Genomic DNA, 23,917 nt, shown 5'->3' on the forward strand with positions numbered 1-23,917 from the left:
TGGATTCTTCGATTTTGAGGCTATCATAGAATATACAGTGCAGAAGAAGGCCACTCTGCCCATCGAGTCTGCACCGGCCCTTGGAAAGAGCACCCCACTTAAGCCCACTCCTCCACCCTATTCCCATAACCCAGTAACCCCACTTGACCTTTTTTTTTAAACATTAAGGGCAATTTATTACGGCCAATCCACCTAACCACCAAATCCACCTAACCTGCAAATCTTTGGACTGTGGGAGGAAATCGGAGCACCCGGAGGAAAACCATGCACACACGACGAGAACGTGCAGACTCCGCACAGACAGTGACCTAAGCTGGGAGTCGAACCAGGAACCCTGGAGCTGTGAAGCAACTGTGCTAACCACTGTGCTAACGTGCTTTGTCCGGAGGAAGTATCTGGTCATACAACCAAAATGCCAGTGCTGCCCCCGCCCAATGCTCATCTGAGGTCCTCCCCGATGCTCCGCCCCCAATGGGCCGACTTCCCGCCGGAGCTGAATCACTTTTGGCTTGAGTCGGCGCTGGGAGTGGCACTCAGAAGCGATTCACTCTCCCTAGCGAAGCAAGTTTACGCTTGGCGGGGAACACAAGGGATTCCATTCCGACTCCCGCTATCTAGCTACCATTTTGAGTGGCCAGCCTGTTAGCAAGGTCTGATGGCTGGCCCCCTTCCCCCTGCAATGCAAATCCTGCCCCCCTACTGACAAGTAGGGGCTTCCTCCCCCCACAACACCCATCCCCACAACACGCACACATGATGGTGACCCGCCCCCCTCACCCAGACGCCCCTGCCAGGCGCCCCCTCCAGACGCCCCTCCGAACCTCCCTGACAAACCCCCTGCCAGTCCCCCCCACCCCTTCATCAGAACCCCCTCTGGACCCCTACCTGAGATACCTCCCATATCAAAGACACCCCACCAGAAATCTCCCATATCAGAGACCTCCCCCACCAGAGAAGCCCCATAACAGAGACTCCCCATAAGAGAGACCCCCGCACCCCCTCCCTCATCAATGACTCCTGCCTGGAAACTAAAGAGCAGGATATATATAGGGGTCCCTCAGAGGAGTAGAGATGGGTGTAAGTGAGACAGGAGGAGACCTCACATCTCCTATTTCCATGGGTGTACAGCAGCAGGCAGAGGAAGACTCAACTAATTGGTCCCTGACTTCTCAGAATGCGAGGTTGACCTAGAATCGACACATATGCATATTTATATGGAATATTGAATCCAAATATCAAATGTTAGAAGTTAACCTCTTCAGGTGCATTACATTGTTGCTCCAATTTGATTTTGCACGCCAACTGTGCAAACAGTTCTGTTTAAAACTTCAGGGTGTGTGTAGAAAGCCATTTTGTACTTCTGAATGTGTGTAACACATATCTTATTGTTCTATATGAGCTGTGCAGAAAGTGAGTGATCCTTCCTTCCATTCATGGCTTTGATTTTTTGGCTTGTTTTAAATTTGAAATGGTGGCTGAGTTCTAATCCAATTGAGAATGGAACCTATCCTAACATATCTCCATTTGCAATTATATTGTTCCAGTTTGAAAGGGAAGCCAGAAATTTGAGAATTGTTCCAAGGGATTTTGCTTGAAATTGGGATACCTTTATATGCACATTGGGAGATCAGAATTCCAGTGTAAGTTAAGACTACACACGTTTCTCTCCATGCAAATACTTTTTGGAGAAATACCAACACCTCTTAACTACAGCTCCTCACACTCCACTTCCTGTAAGGACTCCATCCCATTGTCCCAGTTTCCCCACCTTCGCTGCATCTGTTCCAATGATGCCACCATGCAAAACAGCTTCAATGACATGTCTGCCTTTTTCCTCAACTGAGGTTTCCCTCTCATTGTGGTTGTGGTCTCAAGGGCACACAACCTTGTCTGACTCACCTCCCGCACCTCTGCTCTCACCCTTTCCCCTCTCTCTCAGATCATTATACGGTTCCTCTTGTCCTCACTTTTCACCCACCAGCCTCTGCATTCATGCCCTATCATTTCTGCCAGATCATACCACGAAACACATCTTTGCCTCACCCCGTCAGCATTCTGCAGCAACCACTCCCATCAGAACACCCTAATCCACTCCTCCATCAGCCCAACCTTCATCCCCTTCCCATGGCACCTTCCCATGCAATTGCAGAAGGTGCAATACCTGCCCTTTTACCTCCTACCTCCTCACTGACCAAGAGCCCAAACATTCCTTTCAGGTGAACAGCATTTCACTTGCATCTTCTTGAATTGTCTATTGTTTTCGTTGCTCCTAATGCGGTTTCTTCTATATTGGGGAGACTAAATGCAGACTGGGTGACTGCTTTGCAGAATGCCTTCACTCAATCCACAAGCATGACCCCAACCTTCCCATTGCTTGTCATTTCAACTCAGCAGCTTGCTCTCATGCCCACATTGCCATCCTCAGCCTACTGCAATGCTCCAATGAAGCCCAATGAAAACCGGAGGAATAACACTGCATCTTCCGATTAGGCATGTTACAGCCTTCTGGACTCAACATTGAGTTCAATGACTTTAGACTGCAAACATTCTCCTCCATCTTGATCCCTTTATTATCCTTTGTTTTCTTGGTTTGTCCCAACGAAATCCTCCTCCCCCACAGGACCATTTGTCATTTGTTCCTTAGTTTTGCTTTCACTTGTTCTCCTATTAACACTTTCTATTATCTTACCTTTATGTCACTATCAGCACCTTCTTTAGTCCTAATCCTATCAAAACACTCCCTTTGTCTTGTGCCCTTTACATTTTTGTAGCTCCCACCTATCCCTGACCTTCTATTCTGCTCCACCTTCTCCACTCCAGAAGAGTCATATGGACTCAAAACGTTATCTGTATTTCTCTCTCTACAGATGCCACCAGAACTGTGGAATTATTCCAAAATTTAGGATCTGCAGTAATTTGCTATATTTATCCTATAAATACCTAGTTTTTATTTTGCATAATATGAAAACTCCATTTTATGGATCTGTTATGCACCGGAAGAGATTATGGGATAGATTTTCACCTTTTTCTCATCTCTCATCTGACTGGAACAAAATATATTTTTGAAGAGTATTTTAATCCTTGAAGTGATGTAACCCTAAAGAACAGGCATGAAATTGACTTTTTTGTAGGTTTAAAGAGAAAGAAATGATAAATCTTTGTATTTCACAACACCCGAATTACTTACTCCTCAAAAACACACACAAGAAGAGTTGATTTTTAAAGATGTAATATGAATTACTTAAAGGGTAAAAACAGTCACTTCGAATCAGTCCTCAAGCTGATAGTTGAAGCGTTAGAGGCCTGAATGGTTCGCTCTTGATGTGCTGAAGAAAAATTAAGGTGGGAGGTGTCGTGATGGGCGTAGCACTGCCTTCTTGTCTGCCGGCTGCGGCATGGCTGTAATAGCTGTCACTTTGTCTGCATCCGGACGCACCCCTGACCGAGATATGTGGTCCCCCAGAAACTTTAGCTCAGTTTGGCCAAAAGAACACTTGGCTCGGTTGAGGCGCAGGCCATGTTCTCGTATCCAAGCAAAGACGTGCTGGAGACGACTGATGTGCTCCTGTGGTGTGGTGGACCAGATGATGACGTCGTCAACATAGACGCGCACCCCTTCGATGCCCTCCATCATCTGTTCCATGATCCGATGAAACACCTCGGATGCCGAGATGATGCCAAACGGCATCCTATTGTAGCAGTATCTGCCAAAGGGAGTGTTGAAGGTACACAGCTTCCTGCTGGACTGATCCAGTTAAATCTGCCAAAAACTCTTTGAGGCGTCAAGCTTTGTAAAAATTCTAGCCCGGGCCATTTCGCTCGTGTTCTCTTCCTGTTTGGGTATGGGGTAGTGTTCCCTCATGATGTTATTGTTCAGGTCTTTCGGGTCGATGCAGATCCGGAGTTCGCCAGAGGGCTTTTTAACGCACACCATAGAGCTGACCCATTGCGTGGGCTCCGTGACCCGGGAAAGCACTCCTTGGTCCTGGAGATCCTGCAGCTGCTGCTTGATGCGGTCCTTGAGTGATGCTGGGACTCTACGAGGTGCATGAATGACCGGGGTGGCGTCCGGTTTGAGCCGTATTCTGTAAGTGTAGGGCAGTGTGCCCATGCCCTCGAAAGCCTCCTGGTTGTGGGCGAGGAGCGAGTGGAGCTGTGCCCTAAAGTCTGCATCCGGGAAATCGGATGTGCCTTCTGGAGACAGAGTGTGTACCCGCTGAACAAAGTGGAGAACCTTGCACGCCTGTGCGCCTAGCAGGGAGTCCTTCGAGGATCCAACTATCTCAAAAGACAGTGTGGCTGCATGTGAATTGTGTATAACCTCGAGCTGGTAGGATCCCATGGCCAGGATAACATTAACATTGTAATCGACCAACTGACAGCGGGATGGCCGAATCGGTGGTTTGACCTTCAAAGCGTAGAAGGCTGACCATGCAATGAGATGGGTGGAGGCACCAGTGTCTAAACGGAATGTGATTGGTGATCGGTTGACCGTTAGAGTGGCACACCATTCATCACCCGGATTGACGCTGTGCACTGGCATCGGCTGGTGGATCGTACTTGGGGACATCCGATTTCTGTCAATTACCACAAAACGAAAGGCTTACGGTCGTCGGTATCACCGGTCTGTACGTCGTCAGGGTATGACTCGGTGTATGGAGGCTGAATGGCCCTGCGAGGCTGGCGGAATTGGGGAGCGTTGGCAGGTTGAGCTGCTCAACAGCAGGCAGCGTAGTGGCCCATCTTGCCACAGCGGAGGCACTGTCGATTTTTCGCTGGACATTGCCGCTTTAAATGTGCGGATCCACAGTTGACGCATGCGCAGTTCGGTCCTGCATAGAGCGCGCCTGTGCGTCATGTCCCTCAGCGTCGACGTCTCTTTTGGCGTGTACAAGTGCGGGAGGCCGCGGAAAGCACGCAAAATGGCCGCCCTCGTCCGGGCCGGGAGGAAGTCGATGGAGTGGACCCGCTCGGCCTCGTGGGATCCGTGCCGTGCCAATTCGGCCGCCTGGTATTGGGAGTACTGGCTGGTCACGTTTTCGTGAAGGACGCAGGTTTCGATGGCGGTGGCTAAGGTGAGGCTCTTTATTTTGAGGAGCTGCTGGCGTAGGGTGCCCGAGGAGACCCCAAAAACTATCTGGTCCTGAATCATGGAATCGGAGGTGGCCTCATAGCCGCAGGACTGCGCAAGGATACGGAGGTGTGTCAAAAAGGATTGAAAAGGCTCATCCTTCCTCTGTAGGCGCTGCTGGAAGAGGTACCCCTCGAAGCTCTCATTCACTTCTGAATGATGCTGAAGTGTTGCTCAAGTTTTAGAAGGACCGTCTTGTACTTCGTCTTGTCCTCGCCATCCGCGAATGCCAGGGAGTTGTAGATGTGGATGGCGTGTGGCCATGCCGTGGAGAGGAGGAGGGCGATCTTCCTGATGTCGGATGCATTCTCCCTGTCTGTGGCTTCTAGGATGAGCTGCACATGATGTACATCTTATTTTTACTGAACTCTTAGCAGAGTATTAGATCAAAGCACTTAACTGAAAAAGGTACAGCTTCGAATGTGCTTCCAGTTGACGCCGAGGTTTCCAGTGATTTGGAGCGGCTGCGGCGGGCTGATGGTGTCCATGGCGCAGGATGGCGGATCTCTGAAGATGTGCAGGTAGGTCTCACAGTTGCTGGGTTCCAAACCTGGTACTATGTCGTGTTGGGTGTTCCGCTTTTCATACGAACCAACACGGTTGTAGATGGTACAACTCTGTTTTATTATTCTTGATAACATCTACTGTATAGTTCTGTCTGTGGTTCGTACTTTACCAGTTAACCTGTGGACCCAGCCCTTGCACTATCTTAGAGAGGCACTCAGCACATGGTGTATGTCTGAGTGGCACGCTGTGAGCTCTGTGCTCTGAGCTATCTCCTGCTGGAATGAACGGGAACTGTGGTGTTCCCCGTTTTATAGTGCATGTGCTCTCACTGGTGATTGGCTGTGATGTTGCGTGTGTGTTGATTGGTCCGTTGACCTGTCCATCAGTCTGTGTGTGTGTTTGCTCCATGATATGTTTATATGAATATCATGACAGGAGGGTTCGGGAGATGAATTCACACTTGTTCACACCAAACAACAGCCAGCTTCTTGTTTTTCAATCAAAGGTGGGAAACCCCCTTTAGTGAAGAACTATACTCTGGCAGGTAAAATGAATAAGCCCTATTCTCTGCCTAAGGTGCCTTTTGAGGCAGGGTCCCCCCTTGTACTGGGAACGAGTTGGTTTCTATTTCGTCTTTGTATGCCAGACTGATTCCCTGGCCTGTCCTTGTGGATTAATAAGGTATTTACAAGTATTTCTTATCACAAACCAGTTTCTGTCACATGGCAACAGCATCAATGCTTTATTTCCATTGTCCACACAATAGGTTGATGGTTAGGCAGTTTGCCACACAGTGAAAGGTATCTGCCAACTCATCAACATTCCAGCTATGATTAGCCCCTGAAATGTTTGGAGTTCATCTTCACGGGGACAACAAGACTAACAGCGATTGTAATTTTAAAACTCCTCTGTTGAAATGGTGAAGGAAAGTCAATCAGCATGTAGGAAGGCCTTTTGCATTTCCAGTCACTATTTCCAGAGATATGGTCAGATATCTCTGACTCTATACAGAAGCCACAAAATAAGTCACCTTATCTCTGGAGTCCATTTTATGAAGGTACAGTGTCCGTATTCCATGTCTTTAAAGTAAAATGTACCTCCCCAATAAGCTTAAAATGTGATGTGATTACAACAGTATACAATACCTAAATCTTATTTTTACTGAACTCTTAGCAGAGTATTAGATCAAAGCACTTAACTGAAAAAGGTACAGCTTTGAATGTACATCATGTGCATAACAATTGTAATCATTGCTTTGTTTTTTCTCAATTCATAACAGGGAAGATGTGGAGTCTGACCTGGTATTTCTTGGGTTACTGATTCTGGAGAACAAACTGAAACCACAGACAATTCCTGTTCTCTCTGAGCTGTCCAATGCCAGGATTCGAACAGTTATGATCACAGGTGCTTGGGAAATGTATTATGGCTTACTCAATTTGTTGTAATTATGCTTGTAGATTACCTAATGGCTTATCTAGTTAGGGTAGCGAGCCATACAACTCAGAAAAGTCCCAAATTCATCCGTATGGAACTAGCCAATTCCAAACAATGTAGTGTTGTAATAATTGACTTGAGGTGAAAGGAGAAATTTGGCTGGAGTTCCCATTCCAAATTATTTCTCGTGATTGGTGTGGATGGGAGGTAAAATCACAATTGGCCTCCATGGCCCGGTCCATCGCTGACTCTCACAGCCAAGGCAAATACATTAGCTACAATTTATGTTGAACAGAAAACTTGTCAATTACAATAATTAATTAGTGCATTTCTTAAAATTAAGGCTCATCATGTTCTCCCAATATTGTAAGGATAAGATACATAACTTATTAGAGAAAGCTTTATTTTTACTTTTTCTAATTTGCACATTAATTCTGTGGGAGGAGGGTTTGAAAAGCATGCGACACTAGTGATAGGTGGATGAACTACTCAAGCAATTGGGCAATAATCGGATGAATTTTAGTTATATTTTCTCATTTAACAGTGAGACTGTTACAAACTGTTTTTAAATTGCAGCCACTTTCCACAGGTGATAACTTGCAGACAGCTGTTACGGTGGCGAGGAATGCTGGGATGATTCCACTAACTCACAAAATCATTTTAATAGAAGCCTCACAAACAAAAGAATCTGGTCCAGCTGTCATCAACTGGAAATTAATGGAAAATAACAAGAACGGTGGTCAGATTTGTCCTGATGTAAGTATTGACTGTGTATGAGGGGCTAGTACTCATATCAATGTTGCAGTTAATGAAAATTCTGTGATAATTAGCTGCCAGCGAGTCATCTGAGGAGCATTATAAATTTTGAGAACAATACCTAAAAAGCATACCAACGGAACAAATAATTTGAATTTCTGACTTATAACTCAGTCAGCTATTTCAAATCATTATGTTTGTGTACATACATTGGCCAGTACATTGTAAAATTGGCCTGTAGTTTATGGAATAACGTAACAAGCATTGTGATATTATGAGGATTTTTCAGCACTGGGTTACTGATTTATCAATTTTACGGTTCATAAAATAAATTACTTAGTACTAAACTGTAAAATTAAAGCTTTCAATTCATTATTTATTACTGTAGGAATTATTTGTTCAAATGTTATTTATAGACGACAAAAGTTTTAACTTCATTGCTGCTAACACCGTCTGAACAATTTCACTCTGTAACACACACCAAGGATATTATTATTTCGGTTCAATGATTTTGTCGAATAGCATTAAAAACAAAATAAGTATTTATATGTTCAAGGAAACTAAAATTCCTATGGAGAGGTTTGAGAAGAGAAACTTCCATTTTGTCATGACTGGAAAATCTTATGACATTTTAATGCAACACTTCTATCATTTACTACCTAAGGTAAGTCTTCTAATACAAAGGATATGTGTATAATTATATTATGCTTATTTTTCTTTAATGATTTCCTTGTGCATGTTTCATTCTCAATTGTATTTTTATTTCAGTTGCTTGTAAGTGCGACAGTTTTTGCCAGAATGTCACCAAACCAGAAGGGAAGCCTGATTGAGGAGTTTCAAAAATTGGAGTAAGTTTTATAAACGCATAGAGTATGAGTGCACTTCCGGTTCAATGGAGAATCTCGCCAGTGGAAAATCCAGCCCATAGTTTTTTTTTCAATTAAGGGGCAATTTAATCTGGCCAATCCACCTACCCTGCACATCATTAGGTTGTGGGGGTGAGACCCTCGCAGACATAAGAAGAATGTGCAAACTCCACACGGACAGTGACCCGGGGCCGGGATCGAAACCAGGCCGTCGGTGCTGTGAGGCAGCAGTGCTAACCACTGTGCCACGGTGCCGCGCGATAAAGGCATAGTTTTTGACTAAAATAAAGACGTGCTAAGTCAAAACAAAAAATGGCCTTCAGTGAACCCCATTCGCTGTGAACATTAATTTACCATGATTTTAACTGCATGGTTTTCGGTTGGTTTTCTGTCAGCAAACGCCAACACGGATATCAGATTATTTCATTTATAGAGCAATATAGTTGCAAGATAGATTACTCATTAAGTTTCTAATCTCTGCATAAAAGTTTAGTAAATACTTTACAATGGATTATTGGTTTTTTTAAAATAATATTTTATTAAGGTATTTGAAAAATGTTATAATATAACAAAAACAATGATATCAACATGGCAAAATAAACATTTCCCCCCCAGCCCAATCTTCACACACCTCAACCATACAACCGCCCCCCCCCCCCCCCCCACACACACACACACACACACTTTGGAATATGCATCTGCTGACATTTTTCATTTTCCCGAGAAAGTCGACGAACGGCTGCCACCTCCGTGAGAACCCTAACATTGACCCTTTTAGGCAAACTTTATTTTCTTGAGACTGAGAAACCCAGCCATGTCACTAACCTAGGACTCTACACTCTGAGGCTTCAAGCCCCTCCACATAAATAAGATCCGTCTCCGGGCTACCAGGGAGGCAAAGGTCAGGACATCGGCCTCTTTCGCCCCCTGAACTCCCGGATCTTCCGACACTCCAAAGATCGCTACCTCCGGACTTGGCACCACCCGTGTTTTTAGAACGTGGACATTGCCTTAGCAAAACCCTGCCAAAACCCTGTAAGCTTCGGGCATGTGCCCAAAACATGTGGACATGATTTGCTGGGCTTCCCGCGCACCTCGCACACCTATCCTCCACCCCGAAAAACTTGCTCATCCTAGCCACTGTTATGTGTGCCCGGTGGGCGACCTTAAATTGTATCAGGTTAAGCCTGCCGCATGATGAGGAGGTATTAACCCTGCTTAGGGCACCCGCCCATAGACCCGCCTCTATCTCTCCTCCTAGCTCGTCCTCCCACTTGCCCTTAAGCTCCTCCACCGGAGTTTCCTCCGCCTCCGAAAGCTCCTGGTAAATATCCGATACCTTCCCCTCTCCCACCCAGGTACTGGAAACTACTCTATCCTGTATCCCTCGTGGCGGCAGCAGCGGAAAGGCCGGCACCTGTTTTCTCAGGAAGTCTCGCACCTGCAAATACCTAAAACCATTCCCTGCTGGCAATTTAAATTTATCCTCCAAAGCTTTCAAGCTGGGAAAGCTCCCATCTATTAATAGATCCCCCATCATTCTAATTCCTGCCCTCTGCCAACTCCGGAACCCGCCATCTAGCCTACCCGGTACAAACCTGTGGTTGTTATAAATCGGGGTCCAAATTGATGCTCCCTCCACTCTCTTATATCTCCTCCACTGCCCCCAGGTCCTCAGAGCCACCACTACCACCGGACTTGTGGAGTATCGGGCCGGCGAGAACGGCAGAGGTACCGTTACCAATGCTCCCAAACTGGTGTCTTTACATGACGCCGCCTCCATCCGCTCCCATGCCGAACCCTCCCCCACTACCCACTTCCTAATCATGGCTATATTAGCCGCCCAGTAGTAATTGCAGAAGTTCGGCAGCGCCAACACCCCCTCCCCTTGACTGCGCTCCAGCAACACTTTCTTCACTCGCGGGGTTTTACTCGCCCACACAAAGCCCAAAATAATCGTATTCACTCGCTTGAAAAAGGCCGAAGGGATGAAGATGGGGAGGCACTGAAAGACAAACAGAAATCTGGGGAGGACCGTCATTTTCATGGTCTGTACCCTCCCCGCCAGTGATAGCGGGAGCATGTCCCATCTCTTAAAGTCCCCTTCCATTTGTTCTACCAACCGGGGTAGATTTAACTTGTGCAGTACCTCCCATTTCTGGGCCACCTGGATTCCCAGATACCGAAAGCTCTTCCCTACCATTCTAAGCGGCAGCTCTCCCAGTCTCTTCTCCTGCCCTCTTGCCTGGATCGCAAACATCTCGCTTTTCCCCATGTTCAATTTATACCCTGAAAAATTGCCAAATTCCCCCAAGATTCGGGTCTGAAATGTACAACAGCAGGTCATCTGTGTAGAGCGAGACCCGGTGCTCCTCCACCTCCCCCCCCCCCCCCCCCCCCCCCCCCCCAAACCAGCCCTTTCCAGTTCCTAGAGGCTCTTAACACCACGGCCAATGGCTCTATGGCCAGAGCAAACAGTAACGGGGAGAGGGGGCACCCTTGCCTCGTCCCTCGGTGTAGTTCAAAATACCCCGACCTCAGCCGGTTCGTACGCACACTCGCTACTGGTGCCTGATAGAGCAACGGCACCCAGTCAATAAAGCCCTCACCAAACCCAAACCTGCCCAGCGCCTCCCACAGGTAATTCCACTCCACCCGATCAAATGCCTTCTCCGCATCCATCGCTACCATCACCTCCGCCTCCTCTCCTTCTGAGGGCATCATAGTAACATTTAGAAGCCTTCAAACATTGGCCTTAAGTTGCCTGCCCTTAACAAATCCCATCTCCTCTTCCCCTATCACCCCTGGGACACAGTCTTCTTTACCTCAGCCAGCAGTTTGGCATCCACATTAAAAAGAGAAATCGGCCTGTATGACCTGCATTGCTCCGGATCCTTCTCCCGTTTCAAGATCAATGAAATCGAGGCCTGTGACATTTTTGAGGGGAGGACTCCCTTCTCTCTTGCTTTGTTAAATGTCCTCACCAGCAGTGGGCTCAATATCTCTGAAAACATCTCATAGAATTCCACCGGGTATCATAGAATTTCATAGAATTTACAGTGTAGAAGGAGGCCATTCGGCCCATCGAGTCTGTACCGGCTCTTGGAAAGAGTACCCTACCCAAGGTCAACACCTCCACCCTATCCCCATAACCCAGTAACCCCACCCAACACTAAGGGCAATTTTGGACACTAAGGGCAATTTATCATGGCCAATCCACCTAACTTGCACATCTTTGGACTGTGGGAGGAAACCGGAGCACCCGGAGGAAACCCACACACACACGGGGAGGATGTGCAGACTCCGCACAGACAGTGACCCAAGCCGGAATCGAACCTGGGACCCTGGAGCTGTGAAGCAATTGTGCTATCCACAAGGCTACCGTGCTGCCGTCAGGCCCTGGGGCCTTGCCCGACTGCATGCCCTCCAGCCCCTTGATTATTTCCTCAATCTCAATTGGGCTCCCAGCCCCTCCACCAGGTCCTCCTCCACCCGCGGGAACCTTAACTGATCTAGAAATTGCCTCATCCCCTCCACCCCAGCCGGGGGTTCCGACTCATATAATTTACTATAAAAGTCCTTAAACACCTCGTTCACCCCCGCTGGGTCCAGGACAGTATTGCCGTCTCTACTCTTTACTTTACTTATCTCCCTGACCGCCTCTCTTTTCCTGAGCTGGTGCACCAACATTCTGCTTGCCTTTTCCCCGTACTCATAGATCGCCCTGCTTGCCTTCCTCAACTGTTCTACTACTTTCCCTGTGGTCAACAGCCTAAACTCCACCTGTAACCTCCGCCGCTCCCTCAGTAGCCCCACGTCCGGGGCCTCCGAATATCTCCTGTCCACCTGGAGTATCTCCTCCACTAATTTATCCATCTCAGCCCGTTCCACCTTTTCTCTGTGGGCCCGTATCAAGATTAATTCCCCTCTGACTACTGCCTTTAAAGCTTCCCAGACCGTCGCTGCAGAGACCTCCCCTGTATCTTTTTTTTCCAGGTAGTTCTGGATGGACTTGTTAACCCGCCCACAGACCGCCTCGTCCGCTAGCAACGCCACATCCAGTCTCCACAGCGGGCGTTGCCCTCTCTCCACCCTAATCCGTAGATCCACCCAGTGCGGGGCATGATCCAACACTGCAATTGCCGAGTACTCAGTATCCACCACCTTCGGTATTAGCGCCCTGCTCAGAACAAAAAAGTCGATGCGAGAGTATACCTTGTGGACATGTGAAAAAAAGGAAAACTCCTTTGTCCTCGGCCGTGCAAACCTCAATGGGTCTACTCCCCCCCCATCTGTTCCATAAAACCCTTCAATTCCTTTGCCGCAGCCGGCCTCCTCCCTGTCCTGGATTTTGACCGGTCTAATTCCGGATCAATGATTGTGTTGAGGTCCCCTCCCATGATCAGATTATGTGACTCTAAGTCTGGGATCTTACCTAACACCCGCCTCATGAATTCCACGTCGTCCCAATTCGGAGCATGTAAGATCACAAGTACCACTCGCACCTCCTCCAGCTTCCCACTCACCATTATGTACCTACCCCCCTTGTCTGACACGATTCTCCCTGCCTCGAATGCCACTTGTTTGCTGATCAAGATCGCTACGCCCCTGGTCTTTGAGTCCAGTCCTGAGTGGAATACTTGGCTAACCCACCACTTCCTCAATCTCATCTGGTCTGTAAACTTTAGGTGTGTCTCTTGTAGCATTGCCACGTCCTCCTTCAGTTCCCTCAAATGCGCGAACACGAGAGCCCTCTTGGCCCTCTTGACCGGCCCATTCAATCCTCTCACGTTCCATGTGATCAGCCTGGATGGGGGGGCTTCCAACCCCACCCCTGCCGACTAGCCATCACCCCTACTCTACTCCCTGTACACACGACTGCGTGGCAAAACTTGGTTCCAACTCCATCTACAAGTTTGCTGACGATACGACCATAGTGGGCCGGATCTCGAATAACGATGAGTCCGAATACAGGAGGGAGATAGAGAACCTAGTGGAGTGGTGTAGCGATAACAATCTCTCCCTCAATGCCAGCAAAACTAAAGAGCTGGTAATTGACTTCAGGAAGCAAAGTACTGTACACACCCCTGTCAGCATCAACGGGGCCGAGGTGGAGATGGTTCGCAGTTTCAATTTCCTAGGGGTGCACATCTCCAAAAATCTGTCCTGGTCCACCCACGTCGACACTACCACCAAGAAAGCACAACAGCACCTATACTTCCTCAGGAAACTAAGGAAATTTGGCATGTCCACATTAACCTTTACCGACTTTTACAGATGCACCATAGAAAGCATCCTATCAGGCTGCATCACAGCCTGGTGTGGCAACTGCTCGGCCCAGGACCGCAAGAAACTTCAGAGAGTCGTGAACACCGCCCAGTCCACCACATGAACCTGCCTCCCATCCATTGACTCCATCTACACCTCCCGCTGCCTGGGGAAAGCGGGCAGCATAATCAAAGATCCCTCCCACCTGGCTTACTCACTCTTCCAACTTCTTCCATCAGGCAGGAGATACAGAAGTTTGAGAACACGCACGAACAGACTCAAAAACAGCTTCTTCCCCACTGTCACCAGACTCCTAAATGACCCTCTTATGGACTGACCTCATTAACACTACACCCTGTATGCTTCATCCGATGCCAGTGCTTATGTAGTTACATTGTATATGTTGTGTTGCCCTATTATGTATTTTCTTTTATTCCCTTTTCTTCTCATGTACTTAATGATCTGTTGAGCTGCTTGCAGAAAAATACTTTTCACTGTACCTCGGTACACGTGACAATAAACAAATCCAATCCAATCCAACCCTTTTTAGGCCAGCCTCGAGCTCGCGCCCTCCACTTCCTCGGGTCCCCACTCGGGCAGTCGCCATTCCCGACCTCCCATTTGTCCTCTAGTAACAGCTCCTCTCCTGTCAACAAAGCAGCTCCCCCCCCTCCTTCTCCCCTAGCAACAACACTAAAAACCCAATCCCCCAAGTCAAGCTCCAGCTTAACACCTGTCCACCCCCACTGCGCTTCCGAGAGTCAGCTGACCCATGCTGACTCGATAGCTCCCGCCTCTGCCACCAAGCAGTCTGTCTCCCTATTGTACACTCCTCTCTCCCCACATGAATAAATACTTTAAAAGCATCACATTCCCCAGTAAACAAACAACAGGAAAAAAATAGTGAAGAAACAATAACTTTAGAAAAATAGTCACCCAAAATGCAGAACTAAATTCAAAGCCCATCCCTCCCTCTAACAAGGTCCCTGCAAGACAGATCAACCTTTAACCATCCACACAGCCCATAATTTCACATAGAGCTACTTAAATTTTTACAATCCAGCACCACAAATTGCTGCCAAGGCTTAAGTGTCTTTTAATTCGCCTCCAGCTTAATTTCTTTAATAAAGGTCCATAATTCGTCTGGCGTTTCAAAGTAGAAGTCCTGTTCCTCATGTGTGACCCACAGACGGGCTGGGTACAGCATCCCAAACTTCACCCCCTTCTTAAAGAGGGTCGTTTTTGCCCGATTGAACCCAGCGCGCCTCTTGGACAAATCCACTCCCAGGTCCTGATAAATGCGCAACTCACAGTTCTCCCACTTGCTGCTCCGTCCGTTCTTGGCCCACCGCAAAACGTGTTCCGTGTCAATAAAACGGTGAAAACGTACCACCATGGCCCTCGGCGGTTCGTTCGCTCTGGCCTTCCTCGCGAGGGTTCTGTGCGCTCTGTCCAATTCCAGGGGCCGAGGGAATGCCCCAGCACCCATCAACTTCTCCAACATGTCCGTCACATTGGCCCTCGCATCCGGTCCCTCACTGCCTTCAGGGAGGCCAACAATTCTGAGCTTCTACCTCCTGGGCCTATTTCCCAGGTCCTCCAGCTTCTCCTGCATTCTTTTCTGGCAGTCGTTCATCATCTCCACCTTGCTTTCCAGCACAGTTATATATTCCTCGTGCTCAGACAACTTTTATTGACCTCCTGGATCGCTTTCCCGTGGGTTTCCTGATTCTGAACCACTTGATCAATCGAAGCCTTAATCGGGTCCAGCGTGTCCTTCTTCAGCTTGGCGAAGCAATCCTCGAAAAACTTCACCAGCTGCTCCGTCGACCACTGTGCCGTCTCCCCGTGGCCCTTGCCCTCCGCCATGCTGTCCCGTGTTACCAGCTCTGCTTGCGTCTCCCTTCTAGGACTTTGGCGTCTCACACAGCCACTTCTGGTCCAATTCTCCATACACCGGAGAGGGATTTCTCCTTACTGTCTCACTCTTCACTTCTTTATCCCACAAAATCCGAAAAAAACCGGGGGGAAAAGGTCCAAATGTCAGTTACAGGCGGGAGCTATCAAATGTGCGACTTACCCCTCCATGGCCGCCACCGGAAGTCTACAATGGATTATTGTTAATGTCCTTATATTCTCCTTATCATCAATTAGCTGTATTTACCTGTCTCTGGCAGAGGTCTATTCATAAATCTAAAATCAGAGTTAAAATCATTTATTTTCAATCATAGGCAATTCTTAGGCAAATACGTTTCCCATGACAATTCAGCAAATCTTCTGCATTTTTTTATGGCAATAATTTTGAGTTGCTGTTCTCTACAACTGTATTGTCAAACATAGGTTGAGAAAATATCTGCAGAATCAATATCACCAGATAGATTCAGATCCAAAAGACTATTAATTGCATGTTCACTCATCCATCTAGAACAAGCCTACTATTTAGCTTCATAGAATCAAGCTGTTTCCTCAATACGTCCAGAATACTTGCTCCATTATAGCCCCTGGAAGTATCAAAGTGTCCACTTACTGCTCAACGTTGTGTAAATTAGTACTTAATTATCCCCTAGTTATTTTTGCAGTAAACATTTGTTCTAAATGTTATTTCAGTGCAGAAGTGATATCTTTAGGTCTATGAGCATAATTAGTATCGAATATCTGAAGCAATGCAATAAATTAACTTTCAGCGCTTTCAAAAACCACACGTAAAATTTCAAAAGAGGCTTTGCATGTAGTTTAATAATCTAGCTAAAGTACATTCTTGAAAATCCCATTCTTCTGATAGGAATTGGACCTTTCTTGGAATTGACTGTTTTTTTATTTTCCAGTTATTATGTGGGAATGTGTGGAGATGGTGCAAATGACTGTGGGGTAAGTATAGTTGGAACTTTAATCAGCAGAATCAAGTTAACTTCCATTCATAAATGATTATCATTTTTTTGCTTTAGACCACATAAAATAGAATCTCTGTAAAATATCTTTAAAAGATACATTACAACCAAGGATAGACAGTAGTGAGAAAAAATATCACAGCAGCTATGCCAACATTAACCTGGAGCCAGTACACTGTAATTATTCTTTAAAATTGGTTTATAGGGTGGCACGGTGGTTAGCACTGCTGCTTCACGGCACTGAGGACCCAAGTTCGATCCCAGCGCCAGATCTCTGTCCGCAAGGAGTTTGCACGTTCTCCCCGTGTCTGCGTGGGTCTCACCTCCACAACACAAAAAGATGTGCAGGGTAGGTGAATGGGCCAGGCTAATTTGCCCCTTAATTGAAAAAAAAAGAATTGGGTACTCTACTATAAAAAAAACATTGGTTAATAAATTAAATGCATTAGTAGTATAAACAAAACTTGAAGATTGGTGCAACATGAACTATGCTCTACCTATAGGAAATAAATAACTTTCTTTTGTTGATTTAGTAGTTATAAAGTGAAGAAACCTGAGTAATATTTGGTCTTTCAATCTTGCAGTAAATGGTCTGTACTGATATGGATGGTATGATGGTGGATAATCACCTTGTTCAAGTTAAGTCATTCAAAGTGTGAATTGTTTAGGTCAAATTTAATCGTTTATCTAGAGTGCACATCTCAGTTTTTAAAAAACAAATTTAGCGTACCCAATTATTTTTTTCCAATTAAGGGGCAATTTGGCGTGGCCAATCCACCTACGCTGCACATCTTTGGGTTGTGGGGGCGAAACGCACTCAGACACGGGGAGAATGTGCAAACTCCACATGGGCAGTGACCCAGAGATGGGATCGAACCTGGGACCTCGCCGCCATGAGGCAGCAGGGCTAACTTCCTGCGCCACTGTGCTGCCCCACATCTCAGTTTTTGTGTAGATAAAGAAAATCTGTAAGAAAGTGAAATTATTCACAGCTAATACCTGTAAAGTAAAGACTAGTCAATTAGTTTTCCCTAATTTCATCATCCATCTCCCAGACCTATAAATTAATTGAGGGGCTGATTTTCCGGCCGCTCTTGCCAGTGTCATCTTTCAGGTCCCACTAACGGTGAACCCCTGCCGCGCATTTCCCGGTGGGGGGTGGATTCAATGGGAAATCCCATTAAAAGCAGCAGGACCGGAAGATCCTGCCGCTGGCCAAACGCGGGCTACCGGCATCAAGAACCACGCCACATGGGGGAAGGGCATGGAAAACCGCCCCCCTTTGAAGCTATAGTAATCCAACTCTCAAACCCCTGTTAATGCCTTTCAGTAAAATAAAACTAGAACTGATGTAAAATAGCAATCTAGAGTGAGGAATTTAAAGGAATCAGAGAAGTAATCAAATGAAAAGGCGCAGAAATTGAGGTTCCTCTTTTGAATACTCTTAAGGTTTGCCTGGTGAGACCTTGAGCTGTATCTGAAGCTTGTGAGATGAGCAGGTTAATAGGTAGGTGTGCAGCTTAGGCTGTCCTCGCTGACTGCCTTGCTTTATTTGTTTAGAGCTTTGATGGAATGAGTTAGAAATGTCATAAGTTTAGTTACCATTTAGTTTAGAAAAGTTTTAGTGGTGTGAGCCAGTCAATCTGAGGTGTTTATCATGCAGCATCAAATTACAATAGGTCAGCAACCTTTCCATATAGTTGATAGTAAACCTTAGTGTTTTCAGTGTGAGGGCATCATACCAAGCTAGAGCCTACCTTTGCCTCAAAATCATGTGTACTTGAAGGTGACTGAAGGGCAATCAAGAGTGGCAATTCTTGGTAAATGTCCTTTTTGTAGTTTGAGGTGTTTAAACCAATGGTAGCACTCCAAATTGAGAACGAAACGTGGGACCTTTCCATCTGGATACCTTAGTAACACAATAGTAATGATGGTTTCTTACTAAACTTCAGGGAAACCACAAAGTCTGCAATGGTCATTTGCCATTATTTAGTGAACTCCATTGCCTCATTTTGCAACAGCAAGCATGTTTTGAACAAGATTCAACCTTGAGGCAAATAACAAAGCCTCAGTTAGTCCGTAATATTTTCTCTCTCTCACTGCAACTTCAACAGTAAATTAGATCCCTGACTTTGACCAAGCTGAAAACTTTATTACTCAGAGGCCTTTGCTTGGTTGGTGTTTCTCAGATGGCTATTGATGCCATATTTTTCCACCTGTAATTTCACTTTGAATGTTTTGGATACACATGAGTTTTCTCTCCTTTGTAGTTTTGCTTTTAACCAATGAAACTCTTTTACCAATTATACGCCTTGCTAATCCATGGGTTCAAGGTCATTCCTTTATCCATCTCACGGTCCTTTTCAAAATGTCCAAGGTCTTTCAAGAATGAAGACGAGTGATTTGTATTAGCAAACAAGGGAAAATGAGACAGATAGCCATCACTAGACCATTATTGACTGAAAATCAGGGGCCAGAATTTTACATGTCTGGGCCGGGCATGAGCCCAACGTGGAAGTGCGCAAAATTTCGCGAGGTGACGTCGGGAGCATTTCCCAACGTCATCATGTGGCCGATTTTAAGATCAGTGGGCATGAATCGGATATGGGCCTGTCAACAATTAAAGGACCAATTAAGGCCATTAAAAGTCCAATCGACAGTGATTTTAAGATGCCTGTGCTTTTCATATCTCATCACATGGGGAAAAGAGGTGTGTGTCCATTACGTTCTTCGCATTTTGTCATCCAAGAGCGGGATAAAAGTACCCCGGAGCAGCAGCAGTTTCTCTGTGGTAGAGTCTGTTGGTTGGATTTTCTGGTTCCTCCTCTCTCAAGACCGGAAATTCCTGCCGAAGTCAACAGGCCTTTCAATAGTCCGTCAAATTGTCTGATCCAACCGCAGCGGTTCCTGATGTGAGCAGAACCAGAACATTTATCCCGGTAGCTAATTGAGTATGGAGTTTTGCTTGAGTCTCCTAGTTATAGTTTAAGCATTTGAAGTGTGACTTTTAGCATTTCAGGACTTGTGACACTAATAAATATTATTATAAGGAGACCAAAACTGCACACAGTCATCTTATAATCTTTATTAGTGTCACAAGTAGGCTTATACTCTGCAATAGATGCAATTAGGCAATGAAGTTACTGTGAAAGTCCCCTAGCCGCCACACTCCGGTGCTTGTTCGGGTACACAGAGGGAGAATTCAGAATGTCCAATTCACCGAACAAACACATCTTTCGGGTCTTGTGGGATGAAACTGGAGCACCTGGAGGAAACCCACGCAGACAGAAGGAGAATGTGCAGACTCCGCACAGACAGTGACCCAAGCCGGGAATCGAACCCGGGTCCCTGGCGCTGTGAAGCAACTGTGCTCGCTACTGTGCCACCCACGTACTTTGTAATTTGTGTTAAGCTGGTTTAGCACAGTGGGCTAAACAGCTGGCTTGTAAAGGAGAACAAGGCCAGCAGCACGGGTTCGATTCCCGTACCAGCCTCCCCGAACAGGTGCCGGAATGTGGCAAATAGGGGTTTTTCACAGTAACTTCATTTGAAGCTTACTTGTGACAATAAGCTATTTTCATTTCAATCCTAAAACCTGTTGTGTAATTGTTAAGCTAAGTGGGAAGTAAAGGCATATTGTATCATGATTTTTTTTAAATATTACTCCAGGTGTGGTCTCACAAAGGTCCTGTACAGCTGCAGTAAGACATCCTTGCTTTGGTACTCCAGTCCTTTTGCCATGAAGGACAGCATACTATTCGCCTTCCTAATTGCTTGCTGCCCCTGCATGCTTGCTTTAAGTGACTGGCATACAAGGACAGCCAGGTCCCTTTGTACATCAACATTTCCAAATCTGCCACCATTTAAATAATACTCTGCCATTCTGTTTCTCTGTCCTAAGTGGATAACTTCAGATTTATCCACATTATACTGTACCTGCGATGTATTTGCCACTCACTCACCTTGAAGCCTCTTAACATCCTCCTCACCACTTACATTTCCACCAAGTTTTGTGTCATCAGCAAACTTGGAAATATTACATTTGGTTCCCCAACCAAATTATTGATGGTTCATGTAAATAGGGACTAAGCACCGATCCCTGTGGAACCCCACTAGTCACCGTCTGTCATTCAGAAAAGTACACATTTATTTCCTATCTGCTAACCAATTCTCAATCCAATACATTATCCACAATCTCATGTGCTTTAATTTTGCACATTAACTTCTTACGTGGGAATTTATCAAAAGCTTTCTGAAAATCTAAATATACCACATCCATTGGTTCTTCAGTTACATCCTCAAAAAACACCAGTAAGTTTGTCAAGCATGATTTTCCTTCCATAAATCCATGTCAACTTTGCCCAGTCCCATTGGTTACTATAACTACCACTGGTGAGCCCTCATCATGATGGCTATTGCCAGATTTGCCATCAATTAACCTCGTTCGGCAATTGTTGTGCTAATTGTCTATTCATATGATTTTCTACTTAGACGTTTACAGCGAAGAACATTGAGGAAAATTGAGAAGTGATTTTACCAAGTGGTTTGGATGAGAAATTTAATGTCATTTTGCCTGTTTTATTGGTAAAAAATGAGAGTTAGGGGCCGTAATTCTCTGCCGTCGAAATTCTTTGTTTCCGTTATAACGCACCCCCACCCGTGGGTTTCCCAGCGGCATGGGGGGTGGTTATTTGGGAAATCCCATTGACAGGCTGGGAACAGAGAATCCCGCTGCCAGCGAACGGCGCGCCTCCGAGAAATATGTGGCTGGGAGACCAAAGAATCCAGTCCAGGATCACAAATTTGAGGTCATGATCTCAAGGCTCTTATTTCCCCTAACCTTCAAGGGCCTACCTACAGTTGTCTCAGCTCACAGAGCTGGCTGGTATTCGGGAAGCCCCGACTGGTGATGTGCACTTGCCACCTTATTTCCATTCTGAAACTCATTTGCTTAATTCAAATGAGGCTGTATTTTCATCAGGCTTCAGGTTGGCTGGGATCGGCACTCAAAGCAATTTCTTTGCTGCCTTGCTGCCCGTTTTGATCACAAGTTCAATTTCTCAGCATTATATTTGCAGTTCACTGCAAAGATGATCTCAATGAAATCACAACTCCAGCTTAAAAAGCAAAATTCCTACAAGAATAATCTGGGTAGGGTTGAAAACGTAAAGAGTTGCAGATTTCCAAGAGTTGAAATATTTTTATTTCTAGGCTTTAAAGACTGCTCATGCAGGGATCTCGCTGTCTGAACAAGAGGCCTCTGTAGCTTCACCATTTACCTCAAAAATTCCTAATATTGACTGTGTTCCGCATCTTATCAAGTAAGTCCATTAATATCTATTCAAATTGTAAGAATTCATAATTATCTTATTATGCGATTCCTCTTAAAAATCACAGGGCAGAATAAGCATTTAAGAATCCAGTTCATCGTGTAACAACACCACAGAAATTAATTTATACGGGTGACAATATAAGTGACAGGACATCACAAAGAATGAACATTGACCAAGATTTCGATCAATTATCTTGACTAATCAAAAATTAATAGAATGGTACAGAATTGTGAATTATATAACTTTGTAGGTTTTGGAACTAGCCTTTCTGCTTCTTTCCATTAAGTCTCTTGAAATACTGCATAAATCAGAAGCATGCTTTATTTGTAGTACCTTGATGGTGAGGAGTTATCTGCCTTTCAGATTGCAATCATCCCATCTGGAACATCTGGAAGCATGGGTGTGGGTGCCGTTTCAGTCTTCATAAATGGATCAGTCATTGGGCAAGGCACATTTAAGATGCAACAGATTTTTAAAAAGTCACAACTGTGCTAGTTTGCATTGTGTTTGTGATTTCTGTAGCCTTACTGACGGATCTCTGTGTCTATTCGGAACCCTGGATATCCGTTATCCCTTCTCAGTTCCCAAATAACAGAGGTCATGTCTGTGCTTTTTGGCAAAGTCCACTGGACCTTTATTTTGTTAGCTGTAGTGCCCACTGGTAACTTTATTTTCAATATAACCTTCAGAGAGTTCCGACTAGCCCTTTAGCAAGCTAGTCAGATTGATTGCCATTCGAGAATACAGTGGTTGAGTTTTAAAATACAGATCGTGGTAATTCTTCAAATCATAATACACAGTATAAAATGACTGAGTGATTTATACAAAAGAACAATAGCGATTTTGCAAAAGCAGCAAGGGAATAGGTTTTAGAAAAAGATAGATTGATTCTGGAATTAGTTTTTCCATCCCGGGTAAATTATTCTTCAGGAGATTATTACCTTAAGGTCTCGCCTTCTTTTCACCTCTGATTGGCTTTAATTAATTTATAATTCACTCAATTTGTCCAAACTATCTGTCTATCGATTTTAGGCGATATATGTATTTAAATATATTGGTGCCAATTTCTCATTCCATCGCCTGCCAATTTTCCAAATTATCCACACCTGCATCTAGACATTATTGGAGAAACACAGTTTTCGCTAAGAAATTATCAGCCCTAGACTGGCTGTTACTATAGAGACAGAACTACCAGTTCTTTACTGGATAACAATGGGGCCTTTTAGCTAGTTGATGTCACTGTTCTTACAATCTTAAGCAAGTCTCAAGCAACGTGCAAAATGTTCCCAGCTATTCGGCTTCCCTTACTCTCATAGTTAATATGATTATAGTTAATTATTCTTAATGAGTTCTCAATTAAACCTCTTATATCTGACCAGAATAGTCAATTTCTATCACTTACTGTCTAACCTCAAATGACCTTTTCACCATTAACTATTGACTCCAAGTGGTAAGATAATTAATAGCATCTGTATCCTGCCCACGATTTTCAGACAATTGTGATGTAGTCATTGCACATAAGTATGCCTACAAACTTTCTGTCGGGTTTCACACTGTGCAACTGGAACCAGGACAGTGGAGCATCAACTACAGGGACCTACGACCAAGAGCGAACAGGGCAAGCAACGGTCTGTCTCCTTAACCAATCAGAATTAAGAATCCTTGCTGAGACATGCAGTGGGTATCATTGAACAGCATCTCAAAATAAACAATGGGCTGCATGAATAATCTGTG

At 45.3% G+C, this 23,917-nt stretch overlaps 1 protein-coding gene across 1 annotated transcript in view; it reads left to right on the forward strand.

The window, feature by feature from the left end:
* Positions 1–23,917, forward strand: part of LOC140389788 (probable cation-transporting ATPase 13A4) — a 220,058-nt gene that overhangs the window by 131,942 nt on the left and 64,199 nt on the right. Inside the window, exons 18-23 of the mRNA XM_072474309.1 lie at positions 6,918–7,042; positions 7,662–7,828; positions 8,385–8,492; positions 8,597–8,676; positions 16,788–16,830; positions 22,062–22,171. Of these exons, the coding sequence (XP_072330410.1) occupies positions 6,918–7,042; positions 7,662–7,828; positions 8,385–8,492; positions 8,597–8,676; positions 16,788–16,830; positions 22,062–22,171 (633 nt within the window). The remainder of the gene's footprint in view (positions 1–6,917; positions 7,043–7,661; positions 7,829–8,384; positions 8,493–8,596; positions 8,677–16,787; positions 16,831–22,061; positions 22,172–23,917) is intronic.

The sequence above is a fragment of the Scyliorhinus torazame genome, chromosome 14 (genome assembly GCF_047496885.1).
Source record: "Scyliorhinus torazame isolate Kashiwa2021f chromosome 14, sScyTor2.1, whole genome shotgun sequence".
Classification (NCBI taxonomy): domain Eukaryota; kingdom Metazoa; phylum Chordata; class Chondrichthyes; order Carcharhiniformes; family Scyliorhinidae; genus Scyliorhinus; species Scyliorhinus torazame.